This window comes from Heterodontus francisci, chromosome 32 (genome assembly GCF_036365525.1).
Source record: "Heterodontus francisci isolate sHetFra1 chromosome 32, sHetFra1.hap1, whole genome shotgun sequence".
Classification (NCBI taxonomy): Eukaryota; Metazoa; Chordata; class Chondrichthyes; order Heterodontiformes; family Heterodontidae; genus Heterodontus; species Heterodontus francisci.
In genome coordinates, this window is record NC_090402.1 from 30,751,251 (window position 1) to 30,772,176 (window position 20,926).

At 44.3% G+C, this 20,926-nt stretch overlaps 1 protein-coding gene across 1 annotated transcript in view; it reads left to right on the forward strand.

Moving 5' to 3' along the window:
- LOC137347736 (multiple epidermal growth factor-like domains protein 9) overlaps positions 1-20,926 on the forward strand; it is a 317,937-nt gene that overhangs the window by 95,269 nt on the left and 201,742 nt on the right. Inside the window, exon 2 of the mRNA XM_068012633.1 lies at positions 7,937-8,138. Coding sequence (XP_067868734.1) covers positions 7,937-8,138 — 202 coding nt within the window. The remainder of the gene's footprint in view (positions 1-7,936; positions 8,139-20,926) is intronic.

Genomic DNA, 20,926 nt, shown 5'->3' on the forward strand with positions numbered 1-20,926 from the left:
TTGAGACACAACTGACCACACAACTGCTTTTCAAGTGAATATTGTTATGGTCAGGTGAGGAGGGGTCAAAGGGCTTCCCTTTTTCCCTCTCCCTGTTTGACCACAACAGGTTTAATTCTTTCTGTACTGGCCAATTCAATAGGTGCTTGATTACTTAGTTGCTATGATCATAACAAGAACCAATTGGACAGGTTTTCTGGAGTTTAACAAAGAAAGAGGTTAGCTTTATTGGACCTAAATTGAAGTAATGAAAATAATAAACTATGTGCCAACTTTCACTCGCACAAACACACTAGAGGTTTACACACACACAAATGGGTTACATAGTGGAGAAAGGTAGATCGGTTGAGTTAGAGTCTATAGAAAAAGAGGTATACAATCTGTGAGGTTTGGTGATTCAGCTAGCTTCCAGCTGAATTCAGTGGTCCTGAGGCTTTTAGTTTGAAGAGGTAGATGACTGGTTCAGTGGGTCTCTTGGAAACAGCGATGCGGATGATTTTCTCCAACGGGGTCGCAGATTATAGCTGGAGTATGCAAAGGTAGTCAGTCAACAGGCAGAGCTTGACATTTGTAAGCTGAAATGGAGAGAGAAAGAGAGAGGGCCCCCCACGTGTCAGAGTCGAGAAGCTTCTCCTCGCTGCTGCAGAGAAACACAAGCTTAAAACCACAGATGGGGAGGGGCCTGTCACATGACGGTCACCCAGTGATTCAAACATGGTAGCAGTATTTCTCTCCTTGCTAAAAAGAACAGATAGTTCCCTTAAACTTCCTGGGTCCTGGTTCTTGCTGGGATGAGCAGCCATTTCGTCTCCATCTCACAGGCCTTGCAATGCAGGATACAGTGTTGCAAATTAAGTGGCCATCCTAAGCTGCCAGCAAATTCATCCTTCATCTGTTAGCTGAAATTTCTTCAAAAAATATAAATTTAGATCTCCAGTCAATGGATTAAAAACATTTCAATAAAGCAAGTTGGTGTGACAATATGCTGAATAGGTTGTTGTGTGCTTTGCATTTAAGCCTTATTAAAAGCTCTGTGTAGAGTAAATGATTTTTTCCCTCTCTGACAACAGTAAGCACTTCCCATCTTATGACAGTTCAATTGTAACACCTCCATCATGACACACAACATCATTCTAACCAAATCTGGGGTCATTTAATATCCGGAAGAATTTGAAACCCAAATACATGACAACTGATGAGAAGTTAATCGGGTCAAAAGAACACTTCGATATTTGTGATACAAACATAAAAAAGGTGTTTGGTTGTGCAATTATTTTACAAGTAATTTTTTTTTCTAAAATAGGCTTTATTGGGATTTGTTCAAACTGCTGCTTTCATTGTCTGCAAAAGGCTTTTACTGGACTTTTGTGTTTTGTAATTGTTACCCACTTCATCACATGTCTAGTTCTTAAATTATAGAATCATAGAATGATACAATACAGAAAGAGGCCATTTGGCTCATTGTCCCTCTTTCAAAGAGTAGCACAGTTTGTGCCACTCCCATGCTCTTTCCCACAGGCCTGTAAATGAATGTTTTCTCTTCAAGTATTGAGTCAACTCCCTTTTGAAAGTTACAATTGAACCTGTTCCCACCACCCTTTCAGACAGTGCATTCCAGATGCAACATCTTGCTGTATTTAAAAAAAGTGTTTCCTCATGTTGCCTCTGATTCTTTTGCCAATCATCTTGAATCTGTGACCTCTGGTTACTGACCCTTCTGCTTCTGGCAACAGTTTCCCCTTATTTACTGTAACAGAACCATTCATGATTTTAAACACCTCTATAAAATATTTTCTTAAACTTCTCTTTTTTTATCCTTTCATGGGATGTGGCCATCACTGGCAAGGCCAGCATTTATTGCCCATTCCTAATTGCCCTTGAGAAGGTGGTGGTAAGCTACCTTCTTGAACCGCTGCAGTCCATCTGGTGTAGGTATGCCCACAGTGCTGTTAGGAAGGGAGTTCCAGGATTTTGACCCAGTGTCAGTGAAGGAACAGTGATATAGTTCCAAGTTAGGATGTCTTATGGCTTGGAGGGGAACTTGCAAGTGGTGGTGCTTCCATGTGTCTGCTGTCCTTGTCCTAAGTGGTAGAGGTCGTGGGTTTGGAAGGTACTGTTGAAGGAGGATGCATTGCAGTTTAGAAGGATGAGAGGTGATCTTATTGAAACATCTAAGATCCTGAGGGAACTTGACTGGGTGGATGTTGAAAGGATGTTTCCCCTTGCTGGAGAGACTAAAACTAGGGGGTCTCCTATTTAAGACAGAGATGAGGAGAAATATTTTCTCTCACAAGGTCGTGAGTCTGTGGAACTCTCTTCCCCGGAGAGCAGTGGAGGCAAGTTCATTGAATGTTTTTAAGGCAGAGGTAGACAGATTCTTGACAAACAAGGGAGCCAAAGGGTATCAGGGGTAGGCAGGAAAGTGGAGTTGTGTCCACAAACAGATCAGCCATGATCTTATAGAATGGTGGAGCAGGCTTGAGAGGCTGAATAGCCTATTCCTGCTCCCAGTTTGTATGTAAGGAGGCTTGGCGAGTTGCTGCAGTGCATTCCATCTCTGCTGTAAGAACAACCCCAGCTTCTCCAGTCTGCCTGCATAGCTGAAACCCTCATCATAGTGCTATTTTGGTAAATCTCCTCAGCACCCCCTCTGAGGCCTTTTTCCTAAAGTGTGGTGCCCAGAATTGGACACATCCAGCTGAGGCCTAACCAGTGTTTTGTGAAGATTTATCATAACTTCCTTACTTTTGGACTGTATGCCTCTATTAATAAAGCCCAGAATTCTATATGCTTTTTTTAAAGCAGCCGTCTCAACTTGTCCTGCCTCCTTGAAAGATTTTTGTGTATACCTCCTCAAAGGTATGACTCCAAACAATGGAGAGTTTTCCCCCTGATTCCCATTGACTCCAGTTTTGCTAGGGCTCCTTGGTACCACACTCAGATCAAATGCTGCCTAAATGTCAAGGGCAGTCATTCTCACCTCACAGCTTGAGTTCAGCTCTTTTGTTTGGATCAAGGCTGTAATGAGGTCAGAAGCTGAGTGGCCCTGGCGGAACCCAAACTGAGCATCTGTGAGCAGTTTATTGCAGAGTAAGTGCCGCTTTATAGCACTGTTGACGACATTTTCCATCACTTTACTGATAATCGAGAGCAGACTGATGGGGCGATAATTGGCTGGGTTGGATTTGTCCTGCTTTCTGTATACAGGACATACCTGGGCAATTTTCCACAATGTCAGGTAGATGCCAGTGATGCGGCTAGTTCTGGAGCATAAGTCTTCAGTACTACATCGGGATTTTTCAGGGTTCATAGCCTTTGCAGTATCCAGTGCCTTCAGCCGATTCTTGATATCAAGTGGAGTGAATCAAATTGGCTGAAGACTGGCACCTGCGATGCTGGGGGCCTCAGGAGGAGGCAGAGATGGATCATCAACTCGGCACTTCTGGCTGAAGATTGTTGCAAATGCTTCAGCCTTACCTTTTGCATTGATGTGCTGGGCTCCCTCATTGAGGATGGGGATATTTGGGGAGCCTCCTCCTCCTGTTAGTTGTTTAATTGCCCACCACCATTCACAACTGGATATGGCTTAGATGATCCGTTGGTTTTGGGATCGCTTAGCTCTGTCTATCGCATACTACTTCCACTATTTTGAATGCATGTAGTCCTCTTTTGTAGCTTCACCAGGTTGACACCTCATTTTGAGGTATGCCTGGTGCTGCTCCTGGCATGCCCTCCTGCGCTCTACATAGGTCCTAAGCCCAACCATCTTCAGCTGCTTCATCAATGACCTTTCCCTCCATCAATAAGGTCAGAAGTGGGGATATTCGCTGATGATTGCACCATGATTGCACCATGTTCAGCACCATTCGCGACACCCAGATACTGAAGCAGTCCGTGTGCATATGCAGCAAGACCTGGACATAATACATGCTTGGGCTGACAAGTGGTAATTTACATTCGCACCACACAATTGCCAGGCAATGACCATCTCCAACAAGAGAGAATCCAATCATCTCTTCTCGACATTCTTTGGCATTACCATCACTGAATCCCCCACGATCAACATCCTGGGGGTTACCATTGACCAGAAACGGAACTGGACCAGCCGTATAAGTGCTATGGCTACAAGAGCAGGTCAGATGCTAGGAATCCTGCAGCAAGTAACTCACCTCCTTACTCCCCAAAGCCTGTCCACCATCTAGAAGGCACAAGTCAGCATTGTAATGGAATACTGTCCACTTGCCTGGATGAATGCAGCTCCAAAAACACGCAAGAAGCTCGACACCATCCAGGACAAAGCAGCCTGCTTGATTGGCACCTCATTCACCACCTTCAACATTCACTCCTTTCACCATCGATACACAGTGACAGCAGTGCGTACCATCTACAAGATGGAATGCAGCAACTCACCAAGGTTCCTTCGACAGCACCTTCAAAACTCGCAACCTCTACTACCTAGAAGGACAAGGACAGCAGATGCATGGGAACACCACTGCCTGCAAGTTCCCCTCCAAGCCACACACCATCTTGATGTGGAATTATATCATCGTTCCTTCACTGTCGTTGGGTCAAAATCCTGGAACTCCCTTTCTAACAGCCCTGTGATGGACCTTCAGTGGTTCAAGAAGGCGGCTCACCGCCATCTTCACAGGGGCAGTTAGGGATGGGCAATAAATGCTGGCCTAGCCTGCGGCACCCACATCCCTTGAAAGAATATAAATAAAAATTTCTCTGTTCCAGCACCCTCTTGAAAATTGTACCATTTAGTTTATATTGCCTCTCCTCAGTCTTCCTACCAAAAGGCATCAACTTCATACTTCTGTGCTTTAAATTTCATCTGCCATGTCACTAACCATTTCACCAGTCTATGTCCTCCTTAAGCCTGTTCCTATTCTCCTCATTGCTACCTGTATTTCCGAGGTTCATGTCATCTATGAACTTTGAAATTACAGCCTGTTTACCCAAGTCCAGCTCATCCATGTTGCCACTGCCCCTTTAATCCCATAGGCTTTAATTTCGCTAACAGGTTTTGTGCTATATTGATTAATAAAATGAGGCGAGAACATGAATTCAAAGATAACCCTCAAAAGCCTTCTGTAGATTGTCAGGTTTAGCATTCTCAGAAAAATAGGTCAGCGCAATTTTGAATTTACAATGGCTTACTGGAAGCATTCTTTCATTTCAGTATTGTCAACATTGATAGCTACATAAAAGTAATTTATAATGGCAATAAGCTTGCTTTAATATCTATACTTTAACACAAAATGGTTTGGATTTGAGAATGGTTTCCTTCTATTCATGGTTTATTTATAAATGGATTACAATATTTTGTCATGGAGAATACCTCTTAGTAGCTAACATACGGAAGGAAGGGTTCAGGCCTTTTGTCATTTACAAAACTGGACAATGTGAGACAGCATCAAAGCATCCTGGCTTGGGTTTGAAGAGTTCTTTGCCGCTGATGAAAATTCAGCAACATCACGATAACCTCAATCATCAAGGATTTCAAATTGTGAGGCGACAGAAATAAGAGGATAAAATATATTTTAAAGCCAAAATAATTGTTTACATTTCCACCCTGTTTACATTTTGGAAATTTCTAACCGCCCATTTTAAACCTGTCAGGCCTAAAAGCAAACAAATGGTAACCCAAGTAGAATGCTCCAAAAGGTGACAAAGTGAGGGTGGTAGAAATGTTTGATTGTATAGATTGAGAACGAAGGAAGGCAAAAAAGTCACAGGAATCCTCACAACTCTTGCTGACAACTGGATAATTCTTCTCACACTTTGTATCCTTCCCCCCCCTTTCTCTCCCAACTTTCATTTCAATGTTGCTAACTCACTTGTTTCTTCCCAACTGTCCTAAATAAAGTTTTTTTTCCAAAATATACTTTATTCATAAAAATCTGTAAAAAAAAATACATTACAAAACAGTTCAAAACAGCACCAAGTTGACATTCCAAAAAATGCAAAGGAAATCAGTTTTCTTCAATACAGGAGCGAGTTGCCTCACAACCCTTCCATTCCATTTTACATGCCATGTACATTTTACAGCAAACCCATATTTCATGTAGACAGCCCGAGGGGTTTCCCATGGGTCCAGCCCCTCAGTTCACTTTGGTGGGAGGACCTTACACAGTGGTCTTTCCCCATTGAGTCTTTGCAGCGGTTGCCCCAAGCTTTAGTGCGTCCCTCAGCACGTAGTCCTGGACCTTGGAATGTGCCAGTCTGCAACATTCGATCATGGACAACTCTTTGCGCTGGAAGACCAGCAAGTTTCGGGCAGACCAAAGAGCGTCTTTCACCGAATTGATGGTCCTCCAGCATAAGCGCATATAGTATGGAGTGAGAAAAGGCTTTCGGCTGAGCAAAGAAACTCCTTCTAACACACAATGTGCAGGTCACACTATTGTGAACTTTACACAGCTAATTCCTGAGGGAAGTGAATATCACAATTAAAACTTTCAAAATGACAAAACTCCTTGAACCTGAAGGCAATTTAGCAAAATTATAGGCTACGAATCATACATTTCAAACTACTTTATGCAGCACTGACCAATTTCATTTTACATTTGCTTGTAATCCTAATTTAATAGGAGCCACAGTGCCATAAGAGTATTTGATTGCTAAATTCTATAATGAGCTTTTCTTTCTGCCTGAGACTTACTAACTTTAGGCTAATGTCCTCTGGTTTGCAATTATAATTTGAAGACGTTAAATAACTTTCACATACCCACGGTCTCTCTCAATCCAATTAACAGTTGTCAATATTCCAACGTTTCATACTCTCTTAACACTGGGTCTGCCTTCATATTTTTGTAATATTACTTACTCTTCATACTGAAAATGTGGAGAAGTTGAGAGCACTCAACAGAAAATTGAAATTTATTGTGACTTTCCCGTTGGAATAATCAATCATGTCATAATCAAAAAGCCAGTAGAATCCAGAAGTTGTTTTCAGATCAACTGAAAGGAGTTAAGTTTTGGCAGGGCATGGTCAACCTGTCAACGTTTCTCTCCAAACTCCTTTCCTCAGATGGCGTGCCTGTTCATATTAAGGAGCTTTAAATAGTAGTCTGGCCACATTCACTTCATGGACAGCACTTTGCATTTTGGTTCAGGAGCCCGATGTTGAGGTCAAAAGAGGGTCCTGACCCTGACCATGTCAGAGCAGTCATGGATTTTGCCTGGATTGGTCAATTAGTGGCCAGAGGGCACGCTCACCATCTAATTAAGGACAGCAAGCTGGCCCTCGAAGCTGAAGAGCCAATAGGAGGCTCTCCAGCATGGAGGGAGCTGCAGTCTGCGTTACAATTAAGGGAAAGAGGGGTGCCTCCATCTTGAGGTGCCCTCTCAGCAACTTAAAAAATTTGAAATTAACAAATGGCCAGACCACCATTGTGGAGGGGGAACCCATCTACAGCGGGGCCTGTGGCTGCAGCTGTAACCAAGCAGGTGGTGGGGGAAGGGGCCTCAAGGTCTTCCAGGAGGCTGGCCCCTTGTTCTGCCAAAGGAGGCTGCTTCCAGGCATCTGCCATGCTGCCAACTCCACGGTAGTCCCACAGGCTGACTGAAAAATTCCAGTCAGCCTCTGATCATTGGCCTGAATTAGCCTCTTAATCAACATAACAAGCTGCCCGCCATCTGTGGGCAGATGGCTGTTCTGCCCCTGATCCAGCCTCCGGGAAAATGACTCGGGGGCAGGATAGTGCCGGTAAACTGTTTTGCCAGCCGGTGGTGTGAAATTACGTGTCCGCCCGCCTTCATAGCACATAACTCTATGACAGTCTGTGCTACTGGGCCATATTCTGTACATTCCTTTATTCCACGTCATTATTTGTTTTACAGCAGCTTGTTCTCAGTGATTCTTGTATTACATAATGTATTTAACAGATAGCACAATTGACAAATTCTTAATTTCTTTCCCCCATCACAGAGTATAAATGTAACTGCAGTATTGTTGGAAGCACCAGTGAATCTCTGTGTAACACATCGTCAGGGCAGTGTGATTGTCTACCGGGGTATGTCGGTCTCCAATGCAGTGACTGTGCAGAAGGCTTTTACCGCAGCACCATTACTGGACAGTGCAGTGTGTGTGGATGTAATGCCACAGGAGCAGCTAACTCTCAATGTGACAGGTAAGCACATTATATTTTATGTATTGTAACTATAGAGGGTGTAGTAACTGTCAATCAATTAAAACTACTGAATTCCCAAGGGAGACAAGTCAGTTGCTTAGATAAAAGCAGTAGAAATAGAAAGTAGCATCATCGGAAGTAGTTCCTCCCAACCCCGCAATCTCTACCATCTAGCAGCTCAAGGGCAGCAGGTACATGGGAGCACCATAACCTCCAAGTTCCCTTCCAATTCACACACCGTTCTGATTTGGACATGTATCACAGTTTCTTCATTGTCCCTCAGTCAAAATCCTGGGACTCCCTACCAAACAACACTGTGGTAGCACCTTCACTACAGGGACTGCAGTGGTTCAAGATAAAGGCCAAAGACATCTCCTCAAAGGCAACTAAGGATGGGCAGTAAACGCTGGCCTCATTAATGATGTCCACATCCGGAGAATTAAGTTACACTGATTTGGCGTCTATAATTCCTTTATCATTGAAAACATTAAACATAGAATCATAGATTGGTTACAGCACTCACCTAGTCCCACTCTGTAGCTCTCCAATTTTTCTCTCTTCAGGAGCATCGAACTTGAAAGCCAGCAAACACTTACATCTAAACAGGGATCAATGGCAACAACTTGCATTTCTATATTTATTACGACACGAAGATGGCTTAGAGTGCATTACAATTAAAAGGAAAAGAATATTAACAACGGGGATGGCATCACAGCTTACAGATTTTATTAAAGTCTAATGTAGTCTCTCCAATTCAGAGCTTTTCAAACCTTTTGAAAATAAACTTCAGTTACAGTTCTCAACTCATGTCATTTAGGCTCAGTGATTTGTTAGGCATGCTTGAGGACACCAGCCATTCCTGTTTGGCCTGGGAAGTTCAAATTTCAAGTGCATGGCCCCAGAGTCCTCACAAATGTTTTTTTGGGGGGGTTGCTAAATGTTTCCTTTTCTTCCTGCAAGTTGTGACTGCATTTTTTTTATTGCAACTAACCAAGGCAAGCGATACCATTGATTGGCCTAAAGACTAGTTTTCAAATTCCACTGGCTCTGTATGAAATCAAGTCAAATCATATCTCGTTGTGGACAAACTAAGAATGATGGAATGGAGTAAGAAGTTATGCCATGTAGTTTTTCCCTCTGCCGGGTACAGTTTTATGAACACTGGCTGCCTCCTGTCTCTTGTGCAAGTTAGCCATTTGGGCCTTTCAGGTGATGGGGTGTCACAGCTGAGCCTGATATCATATTCATCCAATATCCACATACATGAACTTTCAATGAGGAGTCACTGGATAGTCACCAGGAGCAGGAATGCAGCCTTATCTTTCACTTTCTGCCAAGGTTCACTGTGGAGGCCTTAACTGAAGCCGCTAAGTAAAGAATAGAAATTGCAGCTTTCCAGCTCTGTATTGTTCAGTTAACAGCTAAGCCATCAAGGGAGCCTTTAGAATCTTTAACAAAGTTTCAGGGTGCATCTGTTATAAGGTTAGAAGTTACTTCAGTTTTAAAAGTAGAAAGCTCCCTTTTTTTTTTAAAGATCAACATTGGAAAGATCAAAGCTGTCGTCTTTAGCTTCCACTGCAAGCTCTAGCTTACCTGTATCTTAACTTCATCGACTCACCTTGTTTCCATAATCCTCAATACACTTGCCTAACAAAAATTTGTCAATCTCAGTTTTGAAATTTGTAATTGACCTAGCCTCAGCAGCTTTTTTGAGGAGACAGTTCCAGATTTCCACTAACTGCTGTGAGAGGTGCTTCCTGACATAACCCCTGAACGGCCTAGCTCTACTTTTAAGATTCTGGACTTTCCCACCAGAGGAAATGTTTTCTCTCTACCTTTGACCATGGAGTCTTTGGAACTCCACTAAGGATGCTTCAAAATGAGCCCTGTGGGCTGTATTTCATTCTGGCGATGGGTGTCCCAGCAGTGGGCCAGAAGGTAGGGGGAGAACCCACCTCAGCCCTCTGTCGGACTCCCGTAGCTAATTAATGGCGGGCAGCCAATTAACTACCTGTCATCGGGGGTGCTGTCCCTTTAACGGACAAGCTCCTGTCTTCAAAGCTGCTGGCCATTCAGGAAGGCCAGTAGCTCTGCAGTACGGGCAGCACCACGGGGAACAGTGGCCACTACTGACTGAAGAGAGGAGAAGACTCCAGGAAAAGTAAGTGGAGTCGGGATTGCTGGAGCCATTCAGGAAGGCCTTGGGGATGGGGTGGGGTGGGGGTTGGTGAGGGTGCGGTGGGGTCTTCCCGAGAGGTAGCAAGATCGCTGCCGGGGGTGGGGGTGGGGTCCTCTGGAGGCCCTGGATTACCCCCTAAGGAGGATCCCCACCCCGACCCTACTAGGAGGCCACCAGGATTTACTTGACGGTATCTCCCTGCCTGGACAAAATGGCAGGGGGGCTTGACAACATCTGGAATGGTGCCCCCTTACATTTTGTTTGCCCCCCTACCTCCGTGCCTGTTTCCAAGGGCAAAACAAAATTCAGTCCAATTCTATACTGTAAGACATACCAACTGACATACCTACTGTAACCTTTCCCCAGTTGAGTTGGATGGTAGAAAATTTCACTTCATAGAAACTAGGGCACAGGAGGAGGCTAGTTGGCTATTGTACCTGTTCTGGGGCCAGCCCTTCGACTGAAGTTTCTACTTTAGTCCCATTTTCCTGCTATTTCCCCATATTCTGCTATACTTTTCCTTTTCAAATATTTGACCGATTCTCCTTTTAAGTGTTACAAACGCTGTTCCATGAGGACCTTGTGTTAAAGTGTTCCATATTCTAATAACTCTCAGTAAAAAAAAAGACTTCTTATTTTATCCCTTCACTATTCAGATGATAATCCTCAGTGTGTGCCCCTATTACTACCTACCAGTTGAAACAATCTTTCACTCTTTAATCTCAGAAATTTTTTTCTGATTAGATGTCCCCGTTAACTTTCTATGTTCAGAAGAAAAAAGTATTTCTGTCAAACCTGTGTCCTTTCACTCCTCGTATCACTGTGGTAAATCTGCAGCCTTTCCCATGGATTCAATTTCACCACTTATAATGGAGCACCCGGGACTGCATATAACACTCCAACTGTGGCCTAACCAGTGTCCTGAACAAATTCAATGCCACTTCCTTGCTTTTAAATTTGATGCTCTGATGTATAATTTTTTTTTAAAAAGAAAATGCTGGATGCACTCAAAATGCTGCCTGATCTGCTGAGTGTTTCTAGCATTTTTATTTTTATTTCAGATTTTCAGCAGTTGCAGTGTTTTGCATCTGTTTTTCTTCCTATAGCCCTCTCTTGAGCGATATGTATTGGCACCCTGCGACTCTGTACCTCCACGCTGTTAAGGTCCTTACCGTTTAGGATATGTTTTGTTTTTAGTTACAAAATATACTACTTTCTCTTCACTGAACTGCATCTTTATTCTATCAGTCTACTTTGCTAACTTATGTCTTACTGAAATTTCCTCCATTCTTCCTCATAGTTTTCTATTCCCCTTTATTTGGAATGAGCAAACTTAAATAACATTCCTCTTACGTCTGTTCCTAAATCATTTATATATATATATAGGAGGTAAAGTAGATCTCAACAAGTATCCCTGGGTGCACCAGTACAACAAACATTTATATCGCACCTTTAACGTAATAAAACATCCCAAGCGTCCCAGAACTGCCATCCCACCAATCTGAGAAACATCCATTTGCCTCTCCTCTTGATTTCGATCCCCTTTCCATTTCTCTATCCATATGACTACTTTACAGCATGCGCCTTAGCTCTTGTAGCACGTCTCTTAAATAGCACCTTATCTAATGCCTTTTGAAAATCCATCCACAGCCACCACATGCCTTTTATCTACACACCCTGTGGTTTCCTAAAAAGAAATGCTATGAAATTAGTTGAGCTTTCCCTGCCCTTTACAAGTCTGCACTGACTGTTCCTGATCAGTGCACACCTCTTTAAACACTCACTAACGTCATTCTGTATCAGGGACACTTACCCACATCTTGGATCAATGTGGTAGAAAGGTATGTACGTTTTTTGTGTGCAATATTATACGCCTGGCGAGTATGACAATATACAGGGAAATACATTCTTGTTGATTACTATGTATGCGTGCAGGGGCATGCATATTTTCTATGTTGGTGTTTGATTGATATTTGCTATTCTCTCGTGATTTCTGTGGCTGCACTGTAGCTTTTCATAGTCTATCTGTCTTGGCAGGTTTAATTATGTGCATCTTATAACACAGGTGCATTGCATTTCTTTCTTTGCTGAGCAAAATGTCCTTGCTATGATCTTCTCAACTCATTCTGCGTATTCATCCATCTATCATGCTTTATCAAAATGGAATGCTGACCTCATTATCAGGGGATTGTAAGTCTTGGAACAGTGTAAGGAAATCTGATATCACCCATTCTCCTTGTTTTCAAACAAAATCAAAAAATATTTAATTCATGTTTATACTTTTAATTGTTATTTGCTGTACATCATGAGACATTCTATTCCACTTAAATCACCCTGTTAAATGAACAACCAAATTTCAAACAGTTACTGTACCTTTTGTGGGCATAAACTTGCGGGGTAATGAAAATGGATTTTTACTTGTATGAAATACTTCAATATGAATGTAGTGAATGTGTCTGCAGTTCCAGGGTTTTAAACCTCAATGTCATATATACCATAATTTCTCCAACATATACTGACTTCATAAGCTGTACCTCACATTAAATGGGTTAATACTTTGTACTATGTAAAGGGAACCGTGTACTTCAAGGTGAAAAAGATTAGGATACTCTGCAGGCAAACTTCTGTGGTCCAACTGGCTCTTAACTGGCAGTACAGTAATTTTTCTTGACAGAACTGTGAATACTAATAAATCATCTTACACAAATAGAATAGGTCATAATAGTAACATCTTACCACTCTCTCTTACACTGTAAAGATAGGTAACCTCACACTTCAACTTTCAGATCTATATATATATACACATTATTCATTGAACTACTTTTAGGGGAATTCCACCCTATTTAAAGTTAATGGTAAATTTTAGTGGTTTACAAAAATTCCCTCTGCTTATTGATCTGATGACACACAGCTGGCTTGCTTATGACATTCTCCAATTTTATCAGCAAACCAAACCAATGCCATTTGTGCAGAACATCATGGGTGATATGTCAACACTAAATTATCACTTTGTGCATTACACCTCTAACGTATCGTAGCAAGAGAGATAGAAGGAAAGAGCGAGAGAATGTATTATTGTGCTATTATTTGAGAAATGAAAAGACTGCAGTAAAAAAAAGTTTTTATCTTGTGAACCCACTGTGGTAATAGTCTTTCAAAAGAACTAAAAATTCTATTGTAAGCATATTTTCTTCAAGTTTTATACCCAATCGATTTAATGGCTTTGTATTCTGGCTAATTAATAGGTCTCTTCAGTTTTAATTTTTCAGATTCATAAATCTTTGCTGAAATCCAATACAAAATTTGGAACATATTCTCGATTATTATCCCCAGGACACACACAGCAGGATGCAGTTCAAGCCAAGAATCCTGAAACTGATTCAGTTTTTCATTTAGCCACAATGGGCTGGATAATGATGGGGCAAGTTACATAGATGGACTGGGGTGAGGATAGCAGAGTTTTGGATGAGAAACCAGGAAGTCCATGTTCCCCCACATGCTGTGGGGATCTCAGTGGATTGGCCGATCTCTGACCTGGGTGAGGGGGTCTAGACCTCAGAGGTTGCAATCCCCAACCCCAGTGAGGGGTGTCCAATCCCAGGGAAGGGTCAATCCTGGCGTCTTTGTATGGGGGGATCTGATGGGGAGGGGGGGGTGAACGCGGAGGGGTGGGGGAGAGGGAGCAGCGCTCCGGCTCCTTATGGGCCACAAGCAGTGCTGTAAAGACATTTACTTTCTCTCGAAAGCTGTCCTCGGCTCCCTCCAACTGCCAGGATTCCTGAGGCCAGGGAATCCCAGCCAACCACTATAAAAGCTGCAAAGTGGCTTAAATCAGAGGCTGCCAGCCTCATTTAAATTGCCAACCCACCTCCTGGGAGCGGGTTGGCTGCCCGCCTTTGGTTCTGTACCTGTTAAAGCCGGAGGTGGGTGGGTTGGAGTTGAGTTTCTGATTTTAAAAACTGTAATATCTGACCTGACCCGACCCGACCCCAACCCACCTGTTTTTCGGTGTGAAAATCCAACCCAATAGCTCAGCTCATGTCAATAATAGTGACACATGATTACCTTAATTTCCCTTTTAGTGCTGACAATATACACAAAGGTTTCTAGGTTAATTCTAATTGGTAAATATAGTAATTTTTAAGCAGGAAATCAGTAACATTCCTGCACCGTGGTGGAGTTATCTCAACTCGATACAGTGGCATTTCCAGTGCTGCAGCTCTGCTTAATGTTTTAAAATATATGAGCTCTGCGATATGACAAAGTCACCATTACAGCTGGCACTCACTTAGTCAAAAAGCAGCCTGTTCTCAACCACTGGACAATTTTCTCAAAGGTGCTTCCAGCTCCAAAATGACATGGCAAATGCGTTAGCTGAAGAATTTGATTTTCATTTCTTCACTTTTTGCAATTGCTTTTCAAACAGGGCTTAAAATATTCATGTGAACAATGGCTCAATTACATTTCAAATGGAACTTACAATATTGAAGTGAGCAATGGGAGAAGGACTGTGCTTTGAGATCCCTAAAGGTTAAAAGATGTGAAATTAAATCATAGAGAGGACTTTAGCTCAGAGCTGGTTTCTGGTGGGAAACCTCTTCAGGGAGTTAATTTCCCATCCGCTAATGGCAGCAGTGATTTTAACCAATGGGCCACATTTAAGGGCCACCAGTCCACATCCTGCCTTTTCTCAGTTGGAAGAGGGCACAGAGCAGCTGCCAGCTGGCAAAGATCTGCCGATCTACAGCGCCCAGGCAATTAACAGCCCGGCGCCAGGATCCCCATCCCTTTAAAGCTGGGCATCCTGCCTCTAAGAGCTACTGGCCAATCACAGGGCCACCAGCTCAGTAGTATCGGCAGCGTCACGGGGAGTAGTGGCCACTGGTGGTATTACAAGAGGCCTTGGACCCAGGCCCAGCACTGGAGCCCATACCCAGGGTAAGTGAGGCGGGGTAACTGGGGCCAATCCAGCAATCCCCCTTGAGGAGGCAGGGGAGGGTGGGGGTTTAGTGCAGGGAGGAGGGGGTTAACTTATGTGTAGCTTTACCAGGCTGGGGCCCTCCATGGACCATAGATTGCCCACAGAGGAGGACGCCCTCTCCGCCCCAAGCCCACAGGGAGGTCGCCTTCTTTGCTGGGTGACCTCCTCATGTGGTGAAGGCCCCCCCTCCCCTCGGCGCTGGTTAAAAGATAGTGGTAGCAGGAAGAGGCCCTGACGTGGTCAGTAATAGGCCACTTAGGGCCCTCACTTGGCCTCTGTACAGGGAGGCTGTCATTGGTCTATCCCGGCCCACCTAAGTTCCAATGTGATGGGAAGGCGAAGGCAAAGGCCCCCCCCCCCTCCCCCCCCCCCCCCCCGCCTCCTGTCACAATTCTATGGGCTCCCACCTCAGAACCCATCTTGTGGGGACGCATAAAATTCAGCCCTTTGAGAAACAAAAAATTGGGCAAGACAGTTTAGGAACATCGGAGCAGGAGTAGGCCATTCAGTCCATTGAGCCTATTCAATATGATCATGGTTGATCATCCACTTCAATGTCTTTTCCCACTGTAATAGGAACATAGGAGCGTAGTTTAAAACGAGCACAGTTACATAAATAGTAAATTCTGTGGTAAGAACTAAGTCTCAAGGAATTGTAGCACAGTGGACAACCACTTGCTGTGCATGAGCCAGATTGTGCAAGATGGATCATTGTGCAACTTTGTTTGAAGTCTGGAGCCTGATATCTGTCTATTTGAGAGGAGAACAGAAGCCTTGCCCAGCAAATCATTTTTGGCAGTGGAACCAGTTCCTCTTTCAGCTCACATCTGTACAAAACCTACAGCATGTCTCTGACAAACAGCCAAACCAAGAGCCTGACACCAACCAGCTGGAAGCCTACCAGCTTCATGGCACGATTAATTCTCCAGTGATCCAGTATTAGATTTCATTTCTACTGAAATGTTGTACAAGATGCAAGAGGCTTTTCCTTACAGCTGCAAATAAATTTAAGACTTTGGCATCTGTGTTAGCACACATTTTCTGACACAGTGTCATTCTGTTAAATGTTTTTCATATGTATGTACTGAATTTCACTTCCGAATCGTACGGTCAGATGGAGAACCTGTTTTGTTTAGGGGGAGTATCACATTTCTAACCTGTGAGATATTCTGATATTAAGATTCCTCTCCCCTTCCTCTGCTACTTTTAACTCGTGACAATGTAGAAAGGGTTGAGCTGTTGAGCTAGCCCCTGGAACTTTTTCGTATTCTGATGGATGAAGTTGAGAGGAGGCAGCTAAAATTGAACATACAATTTCAGTGTTTCCCATCACAACTTGGAAACGGAGGCAGCCTTTATCTGGTGGGAGTTGACTTTCTCCCAAAAGAAATCAATGTGGTTAACTGAGTTATTCCTGTCTGTCATTTTGCACATTTAAGACAAAATTTGTGTTCTAAATGCCAGCCTTAACAACCAGCAATAGTACTGGAAGACTAATGTTTTGTTCTTTAAAACCATGAGTTTCTTTGATGAGCATTCAAATTATAAAATGGCATTTTTTGCATGTTTTCATTCAAAAGACATAATTTCTGGAATTGAGTGTCAGATCTGCATGATTCTCCAAATGAAGCCAAGTTGGCGATTCCCCCACGCTGGTATTTAATGCATAGTGCAATGAAAAATTTGTAGAACATGTTTGGTATTCTGTGCAGCTGCTGTATTGTTTAATGAAGTCTGGGCTGTGCAACTTGCAGATAAATTTTGAAGTACAGAAACTCAGTTTTCAAGGAAGAGTAACAGCATTAGGGCTAAAATGTGCTATGAAACTCTAGGCCAGAATTTAACGTCACTGCGGGGGCCCCGCCCACCGGCTGAAAAGTCGGGAGCCCGTCTCTGCTGCGCCTGGAAGCCACGCAGCAATTTTGTATGGCCAGGCCCATAATTTGCCCTGGGCAGACTTCTGCGCCATCTGAGGCAGGAAGTCCCGCCTCCAAGTGCTGCCAGCCAGTCAGCGTGCCAGCATTTCTTCAGTCCCACCAGTACCACCAGGAGCTATGGTCACGACTGGGATTGCACCCAGTCCAGAGCAGCGTCATGGACTCGAAAAAGGTAATTTCGGACCTCACCGGGGACAGGCAGCTGGGCCTGGTGAGGTGCGAGTGGCGGTCGTTCAGGAGGGCGGGGGGCGGGGAGGTGCTCCATAGGGGACAGCTTGTGCTGCTGGGGGGGGCCCTCTGTGAGGCCTAGTGTGACCCATCAGGAGGCTCTCTCTCCTGCCTGGTCTTGCCAGGGGGCCACCTGGTATTACCGGGCGGCTTCCTCAGATGCTGAAGTTCCCAGCCACCCCTGCTTCCCACTCGATTTTACACCCTGCAACCACCTCCCGGGGGTGGGGGGGTGTTGGGGGCGTAAAACTCCGGCCCATGATACTAATTGAAGACCCTAGACAGAACATAGTATACTATCTAGTTACCTTTGTATTGATTTACCTAATCATTTTATATTCGACCGGGTTATATATATATTGCAACTAGCAGATCACATGATCTTGAAATTTTACTGGCAACAACTCAAAATTATCTACATTGCACTAAACTTTGCTTTTTAAAACATTGATGTTCCAGCAAAAATATATAGACATATATATGTCTCTGTTGTACAACTTTTTGTTTCTTAATTAAAAATACATGAAGTAGTTAATTCAGTTAAGCTATCTCAGCATCATTTTGGGACTGGTTTTAAATACTTCGGAACTCACACAACACTGTGGAAACAATACGTAGAGCAGTATGAATGATGTCTGACAAGGCAGCATCTCCATCCTGAACTAGCAGTTTATTAGTATTTGCTAATAGCTTGTGTGTGGTTTCTTTGAAGATTGTTATCCAGAAATTTAAGAGGTACTTCAGGGTTTTTTGACCCCTTAATCATGTACACATTTTCTGATGATTGCAAGAACATGGCATCTATGACAGAAGTAAACATACTGTTTTTGATGGTATGTGTCCTGGCCTGTCAGAAGACCTTACACAAATCAACGATTCTCGGAAGACCGCCATCATTAACAACGAGCTCAGTAGACTCAATGTAGACATTGCAGCACTTCAGGAGACACGCCTCCCCGCAAGTGGATCTCTAGCAGAGCAAGACTACACCTTCTTCTGGCAGGGCAGGGATCCTGAAGAACCAAGACAGCATGGAGTGGGCTTCGCCATCAGAAACTCCTTGCTCAGTATGATAGAGCCTCCCTCAAATGGCTCGGAACGCATACTGTCCATCCGACTGCTCACCACCTCTGGTCCAGTACACCTACTCAGCATCTATGCTCCAACACTCTGCTCTCCACCTGAAGCTAAAGCCCAGTTCTACGAGGAACTCCATAACATCATTAGCAGCATCCCCAACACCGAACACCTGTTCCTGCTGGGGGACTTTAATGCCAGGGTTGGGGCCGACCATGACTCATGGCCCTCCTGCCTTGGGCGCTATGGCGTTGGAAGGATGAATGAGAATGGGCAGAGACTGCTTGAGTTGTGTACCTATCATAACCTCTGCATCACCAACTCGTTCTTTCACACTAAACCCTGTCACCAGGTTTCATGGAGGCATCCAAGATCGCGTCGTTGGCACCAGCTAGACCTCATTGTCACAAGGCGAGCCTCCTTAAACAGTGTTCAAATCACACGCAGCTTCCACAGTGCGGACTGCGACACCGACCACTCCCTGGTGTGCAGCAAGGTTAGACTCAGACCAAAGAAGTTGCATCAACACGAGCAGAATTTCTCATCCACAGCTGTTACAAAAATTTCTAAATTCACTTGTAACAGTCCTTCAAAACACTCCCACAGGGGATGCTGAGACCAAGTGGGCCCCATCAGAGACGCCATCGATGAGTCAGCTTTGACCACCTACGGCAAACGTGCGAAGAGAAATGCAGACTGGTTTCAATCTCATAATGAAGAGCTGGAACCTGTCATAGCCACTAAGCGCATTGCATTGTTGAACTACAAGAAAGCCCCCAGCGATTTAACATCCGTAGCACTTAAAGCAGCCAGAAGCACTGCACAAAGAACAGCCAGGCGCTGCGCAAATGACTACTGGCAACACCTATGCAGTCATATTCAGCTGGCCTCAGACACCGGAAACATCAGAGGAATGTATGATGGCATTAAGAGAGCTCTTGGGCCAACCATCAAGAAGATCGTCCCCCTCAAATCTAAATCAGGGGACATAATCACTGACCAACGCAAACAAATGGACCGCTGGGTTGAGCACTACCTAGAACTGTACTCCAGGGAGAATGTTGTCACTGAGACTGCCCTCAATGCAGCCCAGCCTCGACCAGTCATGGATGAGCTGGACATACAGCCAACAAAATCGGAACTCAGTGATGCCATTGATTCTCTAGCCAGCGGAAAAGCCCCTGGGAAGGACAGCATTACCCCTGAAATAATCAAGAGTGCCAAGCCTGCTATACTCTCAGCACTACACGAACTGCAATGCCTGTGCTGGGACGAGGGAGCAGTACCTCAGGACGTGCGTGATGCCAATATCATCACCCTCTATAAAAACAAAGTTGACTGCGGTGACTGCAACAACTACCGTGGAATCTCCCTGCTCAGCATAGTGGGGAAAGTCTTTGCTCGAGTCGCTCTAAACAGGCTCCAGAAGCTGGCCGAGCGCATCTACCCTGAGGCACAGTGTGGCTTTCGTGCAGCGAGATCGACTGTTGACATGCTGTTCTCCCTTCGTCAGATACAGGAGAAATGCCTTGAACAACAGATGCCCCTCTACATTGCTTTCATTGATCTCACCAAAGCCTTTGACCTCGTCAGCAGACGTGGTCTCTTCAGACTACTAGAAAAGATTGGATGTCCACCAAAGCTACTGAGTATCATCACCTCATTCCATGACAATATGAAAGGCACAATTCAGCATGGCAGCACCTCATCAGACCCCTTTCCTATCCTGAGTGGCGTGAAACAGGGCTGTGTTCTCGCACCCACATTTTTTGGGATTTACTTCTCCCTGCTGCTTTCACATGCATTCAAGGCTTCAGAAGGAGGAATTTTTCTCCACACAAGGTCAGGGGGCAGGTTGCTCAACCTTGCCCGTCTAAGAGCGAAGTCCAAAGTACGGAAAGTCCTCATCAGGGAACTCCCCTTTGCTGACGATGCTGCTTTAACATCTCACACTGAAGAGTGCCTGCAGAGTCTCATCGACAGGTTTGCGGCTGCCTGCAATGAATTTGGCCTAACCATCAGCCTCAAGAAAACGAACATCATGGGGCAGGACGTCAGAAATGCTCCATCCATCAATATTGGCGACCACGCTCTGGAAGTGGTTTAAGAGTTCACCTACCTAGGCTCAACTATCACCAGTAACCTGTCTCTAGATGCAGAAATCAACAAGCGCATGGGAAAGGCTTCCACTGCTATGTCCAGACTGGCCAAGAGAGTGTGGGAAAATGGCACACTGACACGGAACACAAAAGTCCGAGTGTATCAAGGCTGTGTCCTCAGTACCTTGCTCTATGGCAGCGAGGCCTGGACAACGTAAGTCAGCCAAGAGCGACGTCTCAATTCATTCCATCTTCGCTGCCTCCGGAGAATACTTGGCATCAGGTGG